The 19470-nt window shown below is 38.3% G+C and overlaps 1 protein-coding gene across 1 annotated transcript in view; it reads right to left on the bottom strand.

Moving 5' to 3' along the window:
* The window catches only part of LOC114616232 (lethal(3)malignant brain tumor-like protein 3), a gene marked incomplete at its 5' end in the record, with an annotated part of 43079 nt that extends 23895 nt beyond the window's left edge, over positions 1–19184 (bottom strand). The window contains 6 exons of the mRNA XM_028761743.1: positions 1767–1869; positions 3356–3470; positions 11839–11949; positions 13920–14005; positions 17002–17078; positions 19169–19184. Coding sequence (XP_028617576.1) covers positions 1767–1869; positions 3356–3470; positions 11839–11949; positions 13920–14005; positions 17002–17078; positions 19169–19184 — 508 coding nt within the window. The remainder of the gene's footprint in view (positions 1–1766; positions 1870–3355; positions 3471–11838; positions 11950–13919; positions 14006–17001; positions 17079–19168) is intronic.
* Between the last annotated feature and the right edge of the window lie 286 nt (positions 19185–19470).

The following is a 19470-nucleotide window of genomic DNA, read 5'->3' as shown; positions in this document are numbered from 1 at the left end:
AATTTAAGGAAACTGCCTCCAGTCTAATGAATATTGTGGGACTATATAGTAGATGAACCCAAAGATCATTGTTTTAGTAATGATTTTGTATCTTATACTTAAAATGATGCTGTGTAGTGAAGAGTGTGGGATGTTCACGGAGCAGGGTTGTGAGGGGCTGTGAGATGAAAAAGATCAAGATGAGACCCATCAGATCCCCTCACCAGTGGCCAGAGAAAACAAGCTATTATGCACATGGAATACTACACTGTCCTTGTGGACACTACAAGCTTCCCGCTTCCCACACAGTTTATGGGAAAGGAATAGTTCCTATACCAGAGTGTGGTTCTCAAAGCTGGCTCATACATTACATAACAGAACAACCTCTAACATAAAGTAGGTAAATATTCAATAAATATTACATGTTCTGACTGAAAAAAACCTGTTCTTCTAAAGAAACAACTGAACAAAAGTTTTCTGAAATAAGGATGGGAGTTTTGGACACTTGGGAGCTGGATCCTGCACTCAGCCTGATGTTATTAGCTGAAAGGTAATCTAGCTGCCTTCATGAGGCCTAGGTAATGGCTCCTAAGATGTCTCCAGTAGAGTTTAAATTAATGCTGTATCTTTGGTTTACAGCCATGGAAGTAGCGCAAAGAATTTAAAAATGGTGCCTGCAAATAGAATCATCATCCCGTCTCTATTTACTTTTTATTCTGGAACATAATGAACCTCTTAAAAAACAAAGCAAAAACTAAATAACACTTATAGATGCCGAGATACAGGGAAAGTTCACTGCACTCAGTGAAAATAATACACTAATTTTACAATTCTTATGAACTCTTTGAGGAGTGGGTAGTGACGCTTGTGAATGTTTTTAATGTTATAGGGAGGGCACAAAGGTGACACTGCACATGTGTAGAGGTCAGGGGCCCCTTTCCAGAGCTGCTTCTCCCCTGTCTTGTGGACTCTGGGTGGAATTGAGGATGTCAGGCTCAGTAGCATTTACCTACTTTAAGAACCACATTCATAACCCTATATGAACTAGATAAAGAAAATTTTCTCAATGAGTAATCTAATTAGCATGCTTCATGACTTACACTGATAATACTACCATTTTAACACACACTCAAGTGGGTGATGCTCGTCTCTTAAAAATCACCATAGATCATAAAAATTTGTCAGTAATATTTTTAAGTATCTATGAAAATCCCCAAATCACCTGAACATCAAGTTTTAATTATACTTTTGGTTTGGTTTTGTTTTTTAAATTATTTACAAGTAAGAAAAAATATTGAGAAAAATCATTTTTCTGACCATTAAGTTTTTACATTTGATAGTATGGTTTTCTTATGCTCACTGTGAATCTACACTAGCTCACCTTTTTATTCAAAGTGTAAGGTCACCCAATCATATCATATTCAGCTAAATAATTTCAAAGGTGTCTGCCCTCATTTCATTACTAATGGTAAACCTCAAATAACTATTTTAGAAGCCCTGGATCTGTAAAACTAACCAAGTTTCAAAAAAACAAATAACAAAAGCAAAAAGAAAAAAAACAAAATAACTAAAGTAAATCTATTTTAAACAGTGAATGCGTGTTCTTTCAGGGAGACTTAACTTTAGATATATCCTTCATTTTTGCGGTCTCCATGGTAACCACATTTCTTAAGGCTCTGAATATAAATCAGTTCACATCTGTTTCCTATAGAAGGAAGCATTTTTCTACATTCAGGGACAGCCCCTCCACATGGCCATGCCTAAACGTCCCTATGGCAAGCACATACCTCTGTGTGCCCAGGTACCTCGATTTTTTAAAATGACCAACTCCCCTGCAGCCTAGAGTTGGACATCCCCCAGTCTCTGATGGCTCCATTAATTCTGCAGGGCCTGTAACAAACATGATAAAATGAGAAGTTAAAAAAGACAGATATGACAAAGTTGAGCAGAAAGCTAAAGATCTAAATGTGTAGGATGAGAACAGGATAGAGGAAAAAAATGAGAAAACAAAACAAAATTCCATTTTTCAAACAATGAATACCTATAGAAAAACAAGTAGTTCTTGTAAAAAATTAAAACGATTTATACAGCTCTGTTTTTATAAGATTTCCCCATGGTTCACTTTGTCACAAAGGTTATTTTCTTTAATACTGAAATGGTAAATTTTGAAATGACCTTCTTATAAGATACAGACAACAAAGGTACTTAAATCTGATTTGATAGAAAAAATTGAAAGAACTGTTATCAAATAACAAATTGTACAAGAATATTCAATGTGAAAACTTCAAACACTAGATTGTCGAATACGAAATGCAAGCATCCTGTTGGAACTGCCTGAGCCAGCTACATTGCCATGGTTAGAAGGCACAGAAGCCTTACAAATCTCTGCAGCTCTTCTGCATTTTGGACCATCCTCAACCACATGTGTAGGTGAATGCCCTCCCAGATGTGGCTCCAACATGCATGACTATATGAAATTTAGGATTTTCATTTTGCTTCATAAAAAGCACAACACAAATGCATATCTGAAAGTCTGATTTTGAACTTCTCTTTCATGTTTTACAATACTGATATCCTTTATGACTATGTTATGTATACAAACTATGTGGCATAGTTTGTTTAACTAATACCTTCTTCCAACTGTTTTATTTTAGACATTCTGCAATTAGAAAATACACACTTATGTTGTAATGCACCCTCAGTCTGCATATAGCCCACATAAAGTTACACACTGTATAATGAAAAAACATTATTAAAAGAAAAGACATCTGACTATAGTATACTGTATTTATTTCTCATATTTTTCTCATACAGTGTACATATTCTTTAAAATTGAGATCATGATATATTATCCACCCACCCCACCCCACCCCGTATTGCTTTTTTTTAATTGAATTGAAATCTTTACTGAAGAAACTACAGACTCACATGTAATATAAATCATAAGGCACAAGGGGGCTGCCTTTATACTTTTTTCAATTTCTGCCAGTGATAACATTTTCAAGGCTACAGTATAAGGTTTCTTATTAGAATATTTGATACTGAAATTATAATCATCTGACAAATTATCCTCTAGAAATCAATACTAATTTCAAAAGGTTATGTTTAGTTGTAAATATAGCTCAAAACACCATACTTCTTTAGGCAATATGGATTTTTTCTTTTATAATTTTGTGCATGTGTGTGGGTGTGTGTGTGCGGGGGGGTGTTCACACGTGTGTGCATACATGTGTGCATGCATGTGTACACGTGCTTGCTGGTGGCAATTAAAAGAGACGAAATCAGAAGAACAGAAAGAAGTGGAGATAGGAGACAAAAAGAAAGCACATTATTCAAAAAATGAAACCACTGATGATGACAACTCAGTGTATCTTACTTAGCGGAGCCTGAAGAGGATGCCCAGTCTTGGAACACCAGCCTACAGGGTGAATATCTGGAGAGTCTGCATCAATCCAGTAGTCATAGCAACTGCTCCAGCCATCAAAGTGAACCTGGGTGGCAGAAAGAAGAACACAGAGTCAGAGAATACTTCTGTAAAACTTCAACCCACGGCACAAGATTTTTGTCCTTTTTTTCTGATTTACACAGTATATTAACTATCTAATAAATCACTTCAATTATTTAACTCACAACCTGAGATAAAAGATGCTTTTGAAACTATCAGCGAATTATCTAAACACAAGTAACTGCCTTCCCAAAGATGCATCAACAGTTCTCCATGATTATTATACATATCCTTAAATACTGTCCACAAATGCAGAAGAGAAGCCATACGCAACATCTTCAAACAGCAAACAAGACACTCAGAGATACTGCTGAGGTGATTTAAAAATCAGAGGGGGAAGGAAGATGGGAAAAGCAGAAAGGTAGACCTTGGAGGTAAATATAAAGTAAGATTTTTTTTTTAAAGTACACTGCCTTGCTAGAAACAAATCCCTGAACCATACCATTAAAATAGCCTTCTTGTTTTTTTAAGTTGATTTATTTTTATTTTATGCATATGGCTGTTTTGCTTGCATATATGTCTATGCACCACATGCATGTCTACTGTCTGCAGAATCAAGAAGAGGGCACTGAATCTCCCAGGACTGTGGTTCCAGACAGTTGTGAACCTCTATGTAAGGGTTGGGGGTTAAACATGTGTCTTCTCTGAAGAAGATCTGGTGCTACTGAGCTCCAAAACAATCTTTCTTATAAATAACCATAGTATCTCTTAAGATACATTATGGTCATAGTTGATACTGTTACTGCTCACCAAGGTAATATATATATATATCCTTTAAATGATTACATCACAAATACACATTATAATATATGTAATGTTACTTTTTAAAATCAAAGGTTATACTGAAGTACTTTATATATTTTACTTTAAGATTGTTTGCCAATTTGACTCTTCTGAAGTGTATGAATCTTTCAATCTTTACAAGACACTAGATATTCTAGAGGAATGCCTGAGTAAACACAGTATAATCATTGCAGGAGACCAAACTAAGCTCATAAAAGACAATACTGATCAATTTAAGTACATAAAAATGTAAAACATCAGAGCATAAATCTGTTTATAAGCAAGATTAAAGACTCCCAAAATACACTCACTATACAAATGACAAAGCCTTTTCTTCCTTACTAAGCCCAATCTATCAATAAGAAAGGGTGAGAACTGCATCAGAAAGACAGCAAAGAGATGTAATGGCTCATCGTCGAGAATATAAACACAGGTGGTTGGTATGTCTGTAAAGAGACAGTTTATTCGCAATAAAAAACTTACAAATTAGAAGTACAAGATGAGATTCTCTCATCAGCCTGCCTAAATAGCCACATTTTGTTGAGCCCTAATGCTCGAAGAAGAAGCTTAAAGGGAATTTGCATAGAACATCGACAGTGACCATAATGTCTGGAAGAGCTACTTGGAAAAGCAACAGAATACACTGTCTTTGACTTATCATTTTAGTAACTTGTTGTTTACAGGTAAGGCAGTATGCAGTTATTATAGATACATACAGATGTATATGGGCTCAAAATAATCCAGTTTTTCCATCCTACAAGTCAGTTTTCCTAGAATTAAAGCCCTAAAGAATACCTCTCCTTGGAAAAATCATGGGTAGCACACTAAAGAGGGGACTAGGGCTCATGGAGATTCCCTGCCTACCTAATAAGCAGATAGTTAGAAGGCACTAGGCAAGAATCAGAAACAGTCATTCATTATTCTCAAACAAAGAATATGAAGCATTGTCTAAGGTTAGTTAACTCTCAAAACTTGGTTCTCTTCGATCAAAGTAATGTCAAAATAACATTAAAAATGACATTCATCATTTGCTGAAAATAGAAAGTTATTACATCATTTACACCACAAAGAGAGTAAGGATAATTTATATGTTAAATTGATTTGAAGCCTTCTGGTTTCCAACTGACCTGAGCCTTCATCAGCAAAGCTGCTTATTGTGCTAGGCAGTGGCTAATACAGAGATGCATAGCTGTCTAAGATGCTGAGACGATAAGACAGTCACGTGATGGGCCCCAAATGGGTCCTCCCCATAGAGCAGCCCAAGGTCAGGAAATGTTGAAGAATATGGGGTGGGAAGAGTGGAAAAGCTGGAGGTTGAGGAGCTATGACTTCTGTATATGACATGCCTATGGAACTCATGAACTCACTGTAGCACTGGAAAACTGGTAAGACTGTGCTTGTCTTTACTGAGAGGAAGGGTGCCACATTCATCTATAGTCACATGACAGTAAATAGCACCCTACTGTTACTCTTGTTCATGAAGGAGACATCATTTAAACTCAAGAGGGTCACAGACCATAAAAGACATAAAACCAGAAGGAGGGCTGCTTGGGAAGAATTGGGGTTAAAATGCCAGAATTAATTAATTCTACATGAATAAGACTGTTAAAGACAAAAAGCTAAATTCCAAAAAGGAATAATAGGGCATAAGATAAAATGGAAAATTTCCACAACAAAAGAGAAATATGAGCCAATCTATGATGCTACCCCATGTTGGATCTAGTCATACAAGTGGTTTGTTTTTTTTTTTTTTTTAAGACAGGGTTAGTCTGTGTAGCCCTGGCTTTCCTGGAACTCATTCTGTAGACCAGGCTGGCCTAAAAATCAGAAATCCGTCTGCCTCTGCCTCCCAAGTGCTGGGACTACAGGTGTGCGCCACCACTGCCCAGCTCATACAAGTGGTTTTAATGAGAAGGGCCTCCATAGGCTATTTTTAACTGGAATTATCAGTAACATATGGGATGATTTTTACAAAGATTCCAAATTATACTTCTAGGTGAAAAGTATGTAACAATTTCCCTTAACTGCAGTTTTAAGTAGCAAAATGTTCTGTATTATATGCTATCCATAACAGTGCCCATTTTCTTTAGAAATTTAATTTAAAAAAACAGCATTATTATTGACTTGTTCTTAATGTATTGCCTTAGTTACATTCCTATTGCTGTGAAGAGGCCCATGACCAAAGAAACTTATAAAAGAAAACACGTGCAGGGTGGTGGTGGTGCATGCCTTTAATGGGAGGTGGAGGCAGGCGGATTTCTGAGTTCGAGGCCAGTCTGGTCTACAGATTGAGTTCCAGGACAGCCAGGGATACACAGAGAAACCCTGTCTCAAAAAACAAAACAAAACAAAGTAAAACAAAAGAAAAACCAAAAAAAAAAAAAAACCCAAAACACAAGAAAACACTTAATTGGGGTCTTGCTTATAGTTTCAGAGTTAGACCATGACTACTATAGAAGGAGGAGCATGGCTATGAGCAGGCAAGGCTCTGGAGAAATAGCTGAGAGCTCAGATCTTATCCTCAAGTTGGAGGCAGACAGACAGAGACAGAGACAGGGCCTGGTATAGGCTTTTGAAACGTCAAAACTCACCTCCAGTGACACCTCTCCTCCAACAAGGTCACTCTCCTAATTCCTCCCCAAACAGTTTCACACATTAGGGAAGGACCAAGCATTCAAATAAATGAGCCTGCAGAAACCATTCACATTCAAGCCACCACTCATGCAGTATTGTCTTCTTACCCAAGATTGCACCTTCTAGAGCAGTGGTTCTCAACCTTCCTAATGCTGTGACCCTTTAATACACTTTCTTTGCTGTGGTGACCTCCAACCACAAAATTATTTCATTGCTATTTCATAACTGTAATTTTGGTACTGTCATGAATGGTAATATGAATATCTGATATGCAGGATATCTGATATGCAACCCCTAAAGGGGTCACACCCATAGGTTGAAAAACACTGTTCTATAGTGTCCATTGCCTGAGATCAACTATGGTATAAAAATGTCAATAGAAAATTTCATATTGTGATAAAGAGACTGGTCTCATACAACATTTTATAGTATATTACTATAGTTGTCAAATTATTGTTGTTATTCTCTATATCTAGTGCATGAATTATACTTTATTACAGTATGTATGTATAGGTAAAAGCACAGTGTATATGGGACTTTATGTGTGGTTGCAGGCATCCACTAGCAATCTCGGAAGACATCCCCAACAGACAAGAGAATATGACTATAAGCCCATTCACAAAAGCACCTCATGTATGGCATCATTCTTACTGTGATCAGGCTCCAAAGATCGCCTGACAGGCAAGAACCAGGATAAAAACAGACCATGCTAACTAAGAGACATTTGGGGGGTGGATCAACGGCTCAAAAGCTAAGAGCATCTGCTGCTCTGGCAAAGAACCTCAATCACTGGTCAGCTCCAGCTTCATGGGCCTAGTGGCCTCTCTGGTATCCAAAGGCACATGTACACATACATACTCATACATACACAGTAAATAAGTACATAAGCAAACAAACAAACAAGAAAAAAACAAAACCAAAGAAACCCAAAACAACAAAAAACAAAAAAACCAAGTAATATTATAAAGAGAATTTGAGGAATTTGAGAAAATAGTCAAAGAAAATGAAGAAAAACTATCAGTAATACATACATATCTGTCTATCTATCATATATCCGTCTGTCCATCCATCCGTCCATCCATCCATCCATCCATCCATCCACCCACCCATCCATCTACCCATCCATCCATCCATCCATCTACTCATCCATCTACCCATCCATCCATCCAATATTTGTTTTTGTTTTATTTCTTTTTTTTTTTTTTTCCTGGATAGGGTTTATCTCTGTAGCCCTGGCAGTCCTGGAACTCCATTAAAGGTGTGCACTACCTCCGCCCAGCTTGTAGATCCTTTTTTTTTTTTTTAAAAAAGCAGGGACTAAATAATGTTGTTGTTTTTTTTTCTTTTTTAATTTCTTGAAAATAAAAAAAAAGATGCAATTAAAAATGCAACAGAAAAAAAAATGCAACAGAAAGTTTGAAAAATAGATGAAGGCATTTCTAAGCAAAGAGAATTTTAAAACAAGTGTGTCAACCTGACAGTCAATATCAAAGCAGTGACTTCCAAAAAGAGAAGAGAGATAAGGAAACAATCAAAGCAGAAGTCAGGCATGTCAGAGACCGCAGGACACAAAGCACCAGCGTGGGAAGGCATGAGGACCCAGTCTGACAAACAGAAAGACAGCATCACAGAGCATGAGGCCACCAGAGACAGCCCCAAGTGCTCCAGAAACAAGCCCATGGCCCAGAGAGATGCAATCAGACTCCGTTAGTGCCCAAAAGCTGCAGGAGATGCAGCAGAGCAATGCAGGACTACTGGTAAATGCTTCTCCTTAAGACACTTAGCCCAGTCACACTAACCGTCAGAAGCAAAGCCAGTAGATGGACACTTCTCTTTACGTCTCTAAAATGTCCTTTCTTAGGGAGACGCATGTCTTCTTAGGAAACGATATGCTTTGCGGGACAAAAGCATGCCAAGCAAACAAGGCATGTCATCATACTTTGCAATTTTCAGGAAAATGAAATGCAATCGACTGAAAAAAGACCTGAGGATGCAGCCTGTGGACCAGCCAGGCTGAGAGTATGAACTCACTTAGCTGCAGCAGGCAACTGTAGAGTTGTGGAGAAAACAGTTCAAGGAAAAGAGAGATACCCATTGCTGACAAACATACTAGCACATTTGACTGACAACACATCAAAACTACTGTAGCATTTGTAAAAACCTAATGAAAAGATAGAAATCATTAAAAAAAAAACTACAAAGAGAGCATTTATAACAGAAAACCAAAAGAAATAATTTTAGAAGACCTGACTTAGAAATGAACAAGAGTAGTGTATCACACTAGTAACAGGAACGGGTGAAAAAACAAAAACAAAACAAAACACGGCCAGATCGAGATCCTGAGTTCCATAACAGAGAGAAGTAAAAGATTGAACTGACAAGTCACGTGGTGGTGGCACACACCTTTAATCTCAGCACTCAGGAGGCAGAGACAAGAGAATCTTTGTGAGTTTGAGGCCAGCCTGTTCTATATACTGAGTTCCAGGACAGCCAGAGTATGCTACATAGTGACACACTGCCTCAAAAGTAATGAAAATTCTACTGAGAAATACCAGTGCACAGAAAGTATTTAAAGAACTGGAGACAAACGGTCACACCAAGCTGAGGCCAGCAGGCGTGAGTGAAGAGGGAGGTGGCATTAACTACTTCATGTCCTGTCCTCAGAGCGGGTTAACATTGTCTTCAACAGGACCTAGCAAGAATGACTGTCTCACCACCAGACTGCGGTATATATCGTAAAAGAGCTTAAGAGCTGATCTCATTTAACAGAGTTGACTTTACTTCTGAGACACTGAAAATATGAAACTACACAAGTAACCGTGTGCTCCTCTTCCTTTTCTGTAAAACAGAAACAATCCTACTTGCTATAGTACCTCATGAGGCAGAAGGAAAACTCCTCCTGGTGCTGGATCCTTTTTTTTCCCAGTGTCTCTGCTGAATCTGTAACTGAGTCTCTGTCCGTGAACTGGCCCTTTAAGGTATTTACAAATAGGCTGTCTGCACAAGTTCAGTTTGTAACCTTCAGTCTAAAGTCAAATGATTTCCACATAGCCACAGCCAGCTCCTCTTTGGATACGAAGGAATGAGCAAGATGTTTTCTAAGACTCGGGGCTCAGCAATTAGTTAAAAGATGGGGGCCAGTCTGAGGCTTCCCCATTAATTAGTGAATCTGCATCTCACAGTATTTCATTTCTCTGGATCAAAGTTCACACACACACAAAGAAAACAGTATTATTTCAAATTAATGCAAAGCCTAACACTTTATAGTCTCAGGATGTCATTATTTTTAGTATATCTCTTTACAGAATCCATTATGGATTTGTACTTTGGGGTAAAAAAAAAACCAAACAAATATTTTACATACTAATTTCAACCTGAATATTTTGCTTCCCAACACTAAGAACCCTATTGAAATATTCTCCATTAATGTAATGCAGACACATAGTAATTGCTTTTCCCGTGGACTGCTGAAGTCACTCTCTGTTTAACGTCAAAGCCAGCACAGCTGTGCTTTCCTTTTCTTGAGACTTTATCTTTGAACAGTCCTTCTGGCTGCTTCACTAAGCTACTAGGACTAACACTCAGAAGGATTAAACAACATTCCAACATTGTGATGCCAAAGTGCCCTTTGAAGAACTTGGGTGCTTCATATTCCTACCCACCATTACAGGATGCTAAGTTTATTTCTCAAACTAAAAAGTTGTCATCATATACACTGTAGCGGCTGCTATGAAAATCATATTATGCTTGACAGATTTTTCTGCTCATTTATTAAAACTTGTTTATTATTAGATGTTTATTCAAACTCCAGCTCTAAAGCTCTGATTTCTTCATGATTTCTACACCACAACCAACTATAATGAAAAAGAACATGCACTAGAATGCCAGGCAGTGGGGGTGCACATCTTTAGTCCCAGCACTTGAAAGGAGTCAGGTGAATCACAGTTTAAGGCCAGCCTGGTCCAGGGCAACCAGGGCTACAGAGAGAAACCCTATCTCAAAAAAAATAACCTAAAGTGCTTGGTTTATCCAATCTGCCTGAGTCCCAGCCTTATCGGAACATCATCAGCTGACGACACACATGGCCCGCCCCACATCGACTACAAATGTCCAGCAGCATGAACAAGACCCTCATAAAATGTCATGTGCTGACACTCACTGACTTGCCATTTATAGAGATCCTAACAAGAACATAGGCTGGGTAGTGTTCTGGCCAGAGAGAGATATGACTGACAAACCCAGAAACCTATGAGGCCTTTGGGCGCTGTATCAGAACAACACACTGACATACTACATGTGAGTGGGTCCAGCCAAATCTTTTAGACACTGACTTCACTTAGGAGAAGTAGCTGATGTCTTAATAATCCAATTTTAGTAAAAACCTGATTTTATTTATAAAGTTATTTATCTTTATTTATACAATATAAACTCTGACTAATTGAGTCAATAAAAATGCCTAAGAATTTTAAAAGTGTACTATTAGGACAGGATGCATTTCTTTTCTTTTTGTTTTTTGGGTTTTTTTTTTGGCGGCGGAGGGTTCTTCAGAACAGGCTTTCTCTGTGTACCTCTGGCTGTCCTGGAACTCACAGAGATCCACCTGCCTCTGCCTCCTGAGTGTTGGGATTAAAAGTGTGTGCTACCATCACCACCTGGCTTCTTTTTCTTCTGAAGAAAATGTTACCCTAATATGTTATATCTGCTTTCTCTAATACACATTTAAAATATTAAACTACCTTCATAGTTAAAAAGAAAATATCTTGGGGCAATTAAAGGAAAAAGTTGAATGGGTACAAACCCACAAAGAGGCAAAGTCACTTTGCATATTCCTTTGGTTTTGGTAATTTAACTATAGTGATTAAGTTCACTGTCTAGTAATATTTCCATTTAAGATGTAGATTAACAAAGGCAAGCAAACCAGGGCAGCCAAGGCTTACTTTTATCCGGTGATCATCCGTGTCTGCCACAGTTGCTACTCTGATGAACAGTGGGTTTCTTTTGTCCACAGCTTCAAGCTTCATTTTTTTCTGGAATCCATGTGGAGGTTTCTGCCATATGAGAAAGATGTTACGGTGTGGGGGAGCAGGTTAATTACAACAGTAACAGCTGAATTGTTTAGTTTACCAGTTCTCAGATTAGCACTGAGTGACACTCTCCAGCCAAAACACACAGCTCAGCATACGTGCAGAAGGACAGCCTACTTCCTAACTGAAGAGCAGACAAGAGAGAGGTAGAGATACTGTAGCTATGTGATCAACCAAAAAGAGAACCAGACATTTTCCTTACTGGTCAAGGTGCCATGGTCAAAGCAATATACATAAAATTTGTTTTTAAAAAAGACAGAAAAACAAAGTGGCTGAGACGAAACATCTAGAAGTGGTTATAGGGCAGGAAAAAAGATAATTTAAAACAAGTCAGCAGTCTATCTGAACATGGGGGAACAGCTCTTCTGGGAAAGAAAGCTTAACACTCAGAGGACACCATTAAGGTTCTAAGAAAGCCACAAGCTGAGGAAGACAAGGCAGATACTCTGCACGGCACTGGTATATTATATAAAATAACGTGAAGAGCAGAATGCTCACTGCTACAATTCTTGCCGGTCAACTGGAAAAAGTCTTAGTTCTACCTCTCAAGTAACACCAGACACGCAGGCTGTAGGCTGCCCATGTATCTGGTTAAAAGCCTGGACACTGGAACCAAACAAACAGGCAGAAAAGACTGCACTCGCCCCATTAGCCTTACCTTGTTTAAAGCCTGACTATCTATCTGTCAGGTAGAATCATAGAAACTCTTTCTCAAGCTTTCTCTCCATTTATCATGATTTTTTTTTCTCTTTAAAAATCCATGATATTCTTTCTACCTATATTGTGAACCGTTCTTACTAATTAAGTCTATCATTAATTAATAATAATTTCTGTATGAAAGTATCATCTAAAGGAGAAGACTGTCCCTAGAAGACAAAGCCATGTTTAAAAAATATATATTATTTTGTTTTTGAAACACAATCTCTGTACGTACGTAGCCTGGACTGGCTTTCAATTGTGCTGCTTCTCACTCACCTCTCAAATTCTAGAATTACAAACATGTATCTAACACCTGACTCTTACAAAAAACATTTAACATATTTATTTTCTCATTAAATTTATGAGAAAATATAAAGCAATATGTTTAAGTATCTGGGGAGATAGAGCCACTGGTAAAGTACTGAGCTTGTAAGTTAGCTCTGTAGAACCCACATTTAAAAAGTAAACATGGTGTGCACCCATGTAATCCCAGCTGGAGATGTGGAGGCAGATCCTATGGCTCACCCAAGCCAACTTAATCTAATTGGCAAGTTTCAAGCCAGTGAGACACACTACCAAGATGGACAGTATCTGAGGAAAAACACTTCAGGTTCTCCTGCATCCCGTTTCTATGTCTGCCTCTCCAACACATGTGCATCCACATACATAAATTACAGTAATAATTTGAATTCTCAAAAGACTTTGAAGGCTGGAGAGATGGCTCAGAGGTTAAGAGCATTGGCTGTTCTTCCTGAGGCCCCTAATTTAATTCCCAGCAACCAGATGATGGTTCACAACCATCTGAAATGAGATCTGGTGCCCTCTTCTGGCCTGCAGGCATACATGCAGGCAGAATGCTGTGTATATAATAAATAAATAAACCTTAAAAAATGATTTAAAAAAATTATTAGGGCTGGAGAGATGGCTCAGTGGTTAGAGCACTATCTGCTCTTCCAGAGATCCTGAGTTCAACTCCCAGCAACCACATGGTGGCTCACAACCATCTTAATATGATCCAATGCCCTCTTCTGGTGTGTCTGAAGACAGTGATAGTGTATTCACATATATTAAAAAAAAAAAAAGATCAAGGAGAGAAAAAAAGGAAGACTTTGAAAACATCTCCCTTGGCTCTTTGCTTTCTTCTCCTAAGTCAGCTTACTAGTTTCTTACATGATCACAAGTAAACGGCACCATCAATACATATTAACCAAACAGTGTGTAGCAAATTCTCTTACCACTTTGAAAGCTCTTGCAGGAGCAGGTAAAGAATTTGTTTCTTCTAAATATTTATCCCAGGAAAAGTGTTTCACATGCGAATAGCCTAAGAAATAAAGAACATGAATCCTGAGGGTGTGATGAAAATGAACCAACAAATAGCCCTACAAAAAAAACATGATATGGCAAGAAGTTAGCCCAGGAAAGGATGCTCAGTCACAGAGAAACTCAAAGCTGCTCGCTCCTCCAGAGCTCCTGCTCATCTTAATGATTAGCTAGTTCCTTTCTGATCTGTTATTTTGACTATCACTGTTTAGATGTGATTGTATAAAATATTTATCAAAATAGTGAAATAAAACATGGGATTTACAAGCATTATTGATGAAATATTTCAAATAACTCCTTCTTTTGTTAGATCGAATAAAGAAACATGCTCAAGTCACAGAATATTCTTTAAAGAAGGTGCAAAAATAACCCCTGTATGCCTCTGTTCTCTCTAGAGTCCCAAATCCTTTAGGCAGCCATGATGGTGGCATACTTGATACAAAACTTGCCCCATGAAGAGGACTTACAAAATCTGTGAATACATTAGCTGTAATCGAAGTCAGGTTTCTACCCACCTGTATAGACACAGACAGAAGAAAACTAAAATGAAGCCAATAGTTTAAGATTTGAATCATGGTCAGAGGTATCAATGGAACTATTTTAATATACACTAGCACTGAAATAGAAAAGAATACAAAGTTCTGCATATGCTTACAGATGCATATTCCCTTCAGCCACTGAGTTGCCTGATACGTGCATCACCCTGCTAGGAGTAAACAAATAGTAGCCAGACTGTGATTACTAAATAGCATTCACCACTTAAAAAAAAAAAAAAAAAATCTTGGCAAAATGGCTACAGTAGGGCTGCGTCAAGACCAGTGAGTATACAGTATTTGTTGCTGCTCAGTAGAGCAGTTTCAAATCCCAAGATAAACAGGGGAAAAGGAGGTTGATCAATCACCATAAAGGGGCTGTTACTTGGTACACCTTTAAAGCACCTACATAAAAGTCAATAATAAACTCTCAGATAAAGTTAGTAGGTGCTGCTAGAGAGATGGCTCAGTGTTTAAGAGCACTGGCTGCTTTTCAAGAGGTCCTGAGTTCAATTCCCAGCAACCACATGATAGCTCACAACCATCTTAAAATGATCCAGTGCCCTCTTCTGGTGTGTCTGAAGACAGAGACAGTGTACTCACATACATGAAATAATAACAATAACAATAGTACTACTACTACTACTAATAATAATAAAGTTAGTAATCTACAGTTCTGCAAAGATATAAATAAATTAACTGGATGAGTAACTAGGAAATGAAAAAGCTAATCTTTGCAGAAGAATATCAATTAAATATACAAAAATAGATAGGATAAGAAAAATTACCATTACCCATTAACATTTGTCAACTTAGAATAGTAATTAGTTCCAAATAGAAATATTAGCAGATGGTATAACTGAAAGACAGATGAGATAGGAGGTAATTACAGAATCTCAAATATCTCTAAAAGATAGTATTGGTAGAGAAGACTGGCAAATACATCCTTGATCAAATGATGGCAAAAAGACAAACTGAAATGTTGTGCCCTTGAGAGGTTTACAAGAGGGCAGTGGTGGCGCACACCTTTAATCCCAGCACTTGGGAGGCAGAGGCAGGTGGATTTCTGAGTTTGAGGCCAGCCTGGTCTACAGAGTGAGTTCCAGGACAGCCAGGGCTACACAGAGAAACCCTGTCTCAAAAAAACAAAAAAACAAAAAACAAAAAAAAAAAGAAAGAAAAAAAAGAGAGAGAGAGGTTTACAAGAAAAACACTGTGATCATCCTCAGGAAAAAAAAAAAAAAAAGGTTCAACTTGGAGACAGACATGGGGTTGCTTTCATTTAGTCAAGAACCAGAGGCAGGTGGATCTCTGTGACTTTGAAACCAGCATAGTCTACATAGCGAGTTCCAGGCCATCATGGCTACCTAGTAAAAGCATCTCAAAAACAACACTAGGAAAAATAAAAACAAACAAATGTACAGTTTGGGTCTAGTCATTGGGAAATGTCCATCAGACTCAAATAACGCTACTCTGTACAAAGTAATTAGTCTATAAGTCTCACACATACTAAGGTTTGATTGTCAAGGGGACTCTCGCTGGGGACTAGAGGATGAGCAGCTGAGGAGCTGAGACTCTTTTGCATGAAAGACAGTGCGGGGACAGCTGTCAAACACAAATGGACCCTGGGCTCCAGTTGAAGTACATCTGAATTTGTAAGTACTCTTGAACCTTCTCTACAGAGGCTGTTTCCAAGTAAGTAAAAACAAAGTATGCGAGCTTACATTATACTCACACACACATTTTAAAGCTCATCTAGTGAGCTTACCTTGTACATTTGAACTTATCAGAATGGTCTAAAATAAGACACTACATACAGAAAAAGCTCATAAACTTCTAAACTATGAAGATTGAAAACTGCGGCTGTCTCTACTTCACTCTGAACTTGTAATCAAACATACATAAACTTATAATTTAGAAAACTCAAAATAAAAGTAGTTGTATGTAATAGCCACTCACACTGCTGGCCACAGAGGGGCAGCCCATGTCCCACCTTCAACACCATGTCCACTTTTTTTACCCGCCCACATTATCAACCGCTAAGGCAATTAAGTCCAAAACTGAATCTTAAGTTAAAAACACAAAGGTCTTTTGGCACACTCTGTGGAAGAACATGATATCTAAGGTTGCAATACAAATGATGCCAATATTAATGCTCACAGTTGAAGCTCTACGGAGGTCAGCGAGTTAGTGCCTGCAGCTGCTTCGGGGCTTTGTAAAATGTAGCTGTAACTCTCACATGTATGTGTTTACTTACCCCCTGCAGCCACTTCTGCACTGTGACTGAGCTGAGCAATTGTGACAGGGACTCTAGGGCACCCCGAATTTAAAGTATATATTCTCTTTAAAAACAAAAACAAAAACAAACAAACAAACAAAAAACAAACCAAAAAAAAAAAAAAAAAAAACCTTGGCCAACTCTTCCAAGTATCTGAAAAGCATTAGAGAAGCTATAAATCCAAACCTGGAGGAGTAATCAGGGTTCTTCGATGTTCTTTACACCAGCCAACTGGATGAATGTGTGGACTGTTTGATTCACACCTGCAGGTTATATAAATTAAAAAGACGGAGTTACTAGAGAGATAGGCAAATGCTGTCACAAATCTTTAAGAGGAAAATTAATTAGTGGTTATGAACACATCTAAGAGTTCTATTTATTACAATCTATCTAATTTGAAAAAAAAATGCTAAAAAGATCTTTCTTTGAGCCGGAGAGGAGAAATGGCTCAGTGGTTAGGAGCACTGACTGCTCTTACAAAGGTCCTGAGTTCAATTTCCAGCAACCACATGGTGACTCACAGCCATCTGTAATGGGATCTGATTCCCTCTTCTGCTGTGTCTGAAGACAGCAACAGTGTACTCATATCCATAAAAGAGCTGTCTTCAGATAAATATATGTATGAAGTTTTCACACATAAAATTTATTTTTGCTAGATAAATATTACATGGATTTGACACTACAGTTTTATTCCCCCCACACACACAAAAAGTTAAAGCTCAAAACTTCAAAGGCAGAAAAAGTACAAAGAGAGCATCATTTCCAAGCATCACAGGAGAAAATCATACAAAAGGGAAGCTAAAATTACTTTAGCATCTCTAAGGCACATGTGCACAACCACTGTCAAAACTCAGCATGCTAGAGTACTATGGAAGTCAGAAAACTAGTGAGGGGCCATGGGATGGGAGCGTTCATGGAGAGAGAGCACACATGGTGTTGACGGGAGGTGGGGTGGGTTGGAGGGTATAGGGAGGAGAGGTGGGGGGAGAGAAGGGAGGAGGGGAAAATGGAACAAAGAGGCCTAATTAGCACTAAACTTTATCATGTGGGAACTTACTACTTCCATGACTTCCTTAAAATAGTAAAGTAAATTACACACACACACACCACATACCACACACTCTCACACAATGAGTATAAATAGATTTATCCTATAATGGAGGCCAGAGGCAATACTTCTTCTGGATACTATAGTACTATAGACTAGCAAAGGCCCAAGGCAAATGGACAAACTCATATAGTAGTAGCATGCTATTTCTGTTCCCCCTTTAGAACTGCAGATACCAGAGAATCACACACTTCTTCCTCTGTCGCTTTCTCCTGCCCACCATCTTTACTGTAATTAAGCATGCATTAATTGTAATCAGCACACAAAGCTGGTGCTTTTGACTCCGTGTGCCTAAGCACATTTGTTCTGTGAATCCCTCACCTCAGCATGGGACAGGTTTCACCCATTTAGCTACATGGTCATTTTTTTTAAGTATCAAGTGAAGATAATACGCTAAAAAGTAACGTGTCCAGCCAGCAGCACAGGACAGACCCTGAAGAAATAGCCACAGTAAAGTAGGTTTCTTGCTTCTAATGGCCCTTACAATATTGTAGAAAGGAACTGTAGAAATAAAAGATAACTGTCCTCTGTATCTGTAGAAGATTGGAACCCAGGAACCCTGAAGATAACAAAGCCAGAGATGCTTAAGTACCTTATATAAATGGTGTGACATTTGCATATTCTGTGTGTGCATTCTCCTGGGTACTTAAATCACCCTTAGAGTACTTACACTGGCTAGTACAATGTAAATATTTAGAGGATTGTTATGGGGGAATGAATTATATTAAGAATGTGCATGCTTAGTAGTTATGCAGCCAACACAAGTCTAATTAAATTTATGAGCTGTGGTTGGCATGAAGGAAAAGCAGATGAAGTAAAGGAGTGGACTGAGAAAGGAAAGGTGTCCTCTATATAGCCTAGCCGAGGCTGCCTCTTATGAGGCAATGTGAGCAAAGACTTGTGTGATGAGAGGGAAGTGAGCCGTTCAGACACAGAAAGGAAACTTCTGTGCGCAGGTTCTAAAGGGGACCCCAGTAGTTCTGTATCAGGGATACAAAAGGATGGACTGGAGGAAACAGACAATACAAAATGGTCTCAGCATGGAAGGCCACTTAGTATGTGACAAAGAGTAAGATTTTAGTCAAGATTGATACAAAACATTGTGGATGGTATTCTACAGAGAGGGAGCTTAGCCTGATTTATATTTTTTTTTGGTTGGTTGGTTGGTTTTGGTTTTTCAAGACAAGTTTCTCTGTGGTCTTGGAACTCACTTTGTAGACTAGGTTAGCCTAGAAATTTACCTACCTCTGCCTCCTGAATGCTGTGATTAACGGCGTGTACCACCACTGCCCAGCTATGATTTAGGTTTTAAAGTAATTATTTTAACTACTTTGCAAACAGTAATCCATGCCGGAGGCCAGTTGGACATTGCCACAAATGATCCCAGAGGCTTTGACCACAGTGGAGGTAGTGAAAACAGAGATCAATCAGGTCTGGGTGAACATTGTAAACAGAGGACTGAGCGTTGGTTGGGACATTTAACACAGGATATGAGTGAACTGAGGAAGTCAGGATATTATAAGGCTGGGGCACAGGCAACAAGAATG

This window comes from Grammomys surdaster, unplaced genomic scaffold (genome assembly GCF_004785775.1).
Source record: "Grammomys surdaster isolate TR1022 unplaced genomic scaffold, NIH_TR_1.0 311028, whole genome shotgun sequence".
Lineage (NCBI taxonomy): Eukaryota > Metazoa > Chordata > Mammalia > Rodentia > Muridae > Grammomys > Grammomys surdaster.
This window is presented reverse-complemented; position numbering and strand designations above follow the sequence as displayed.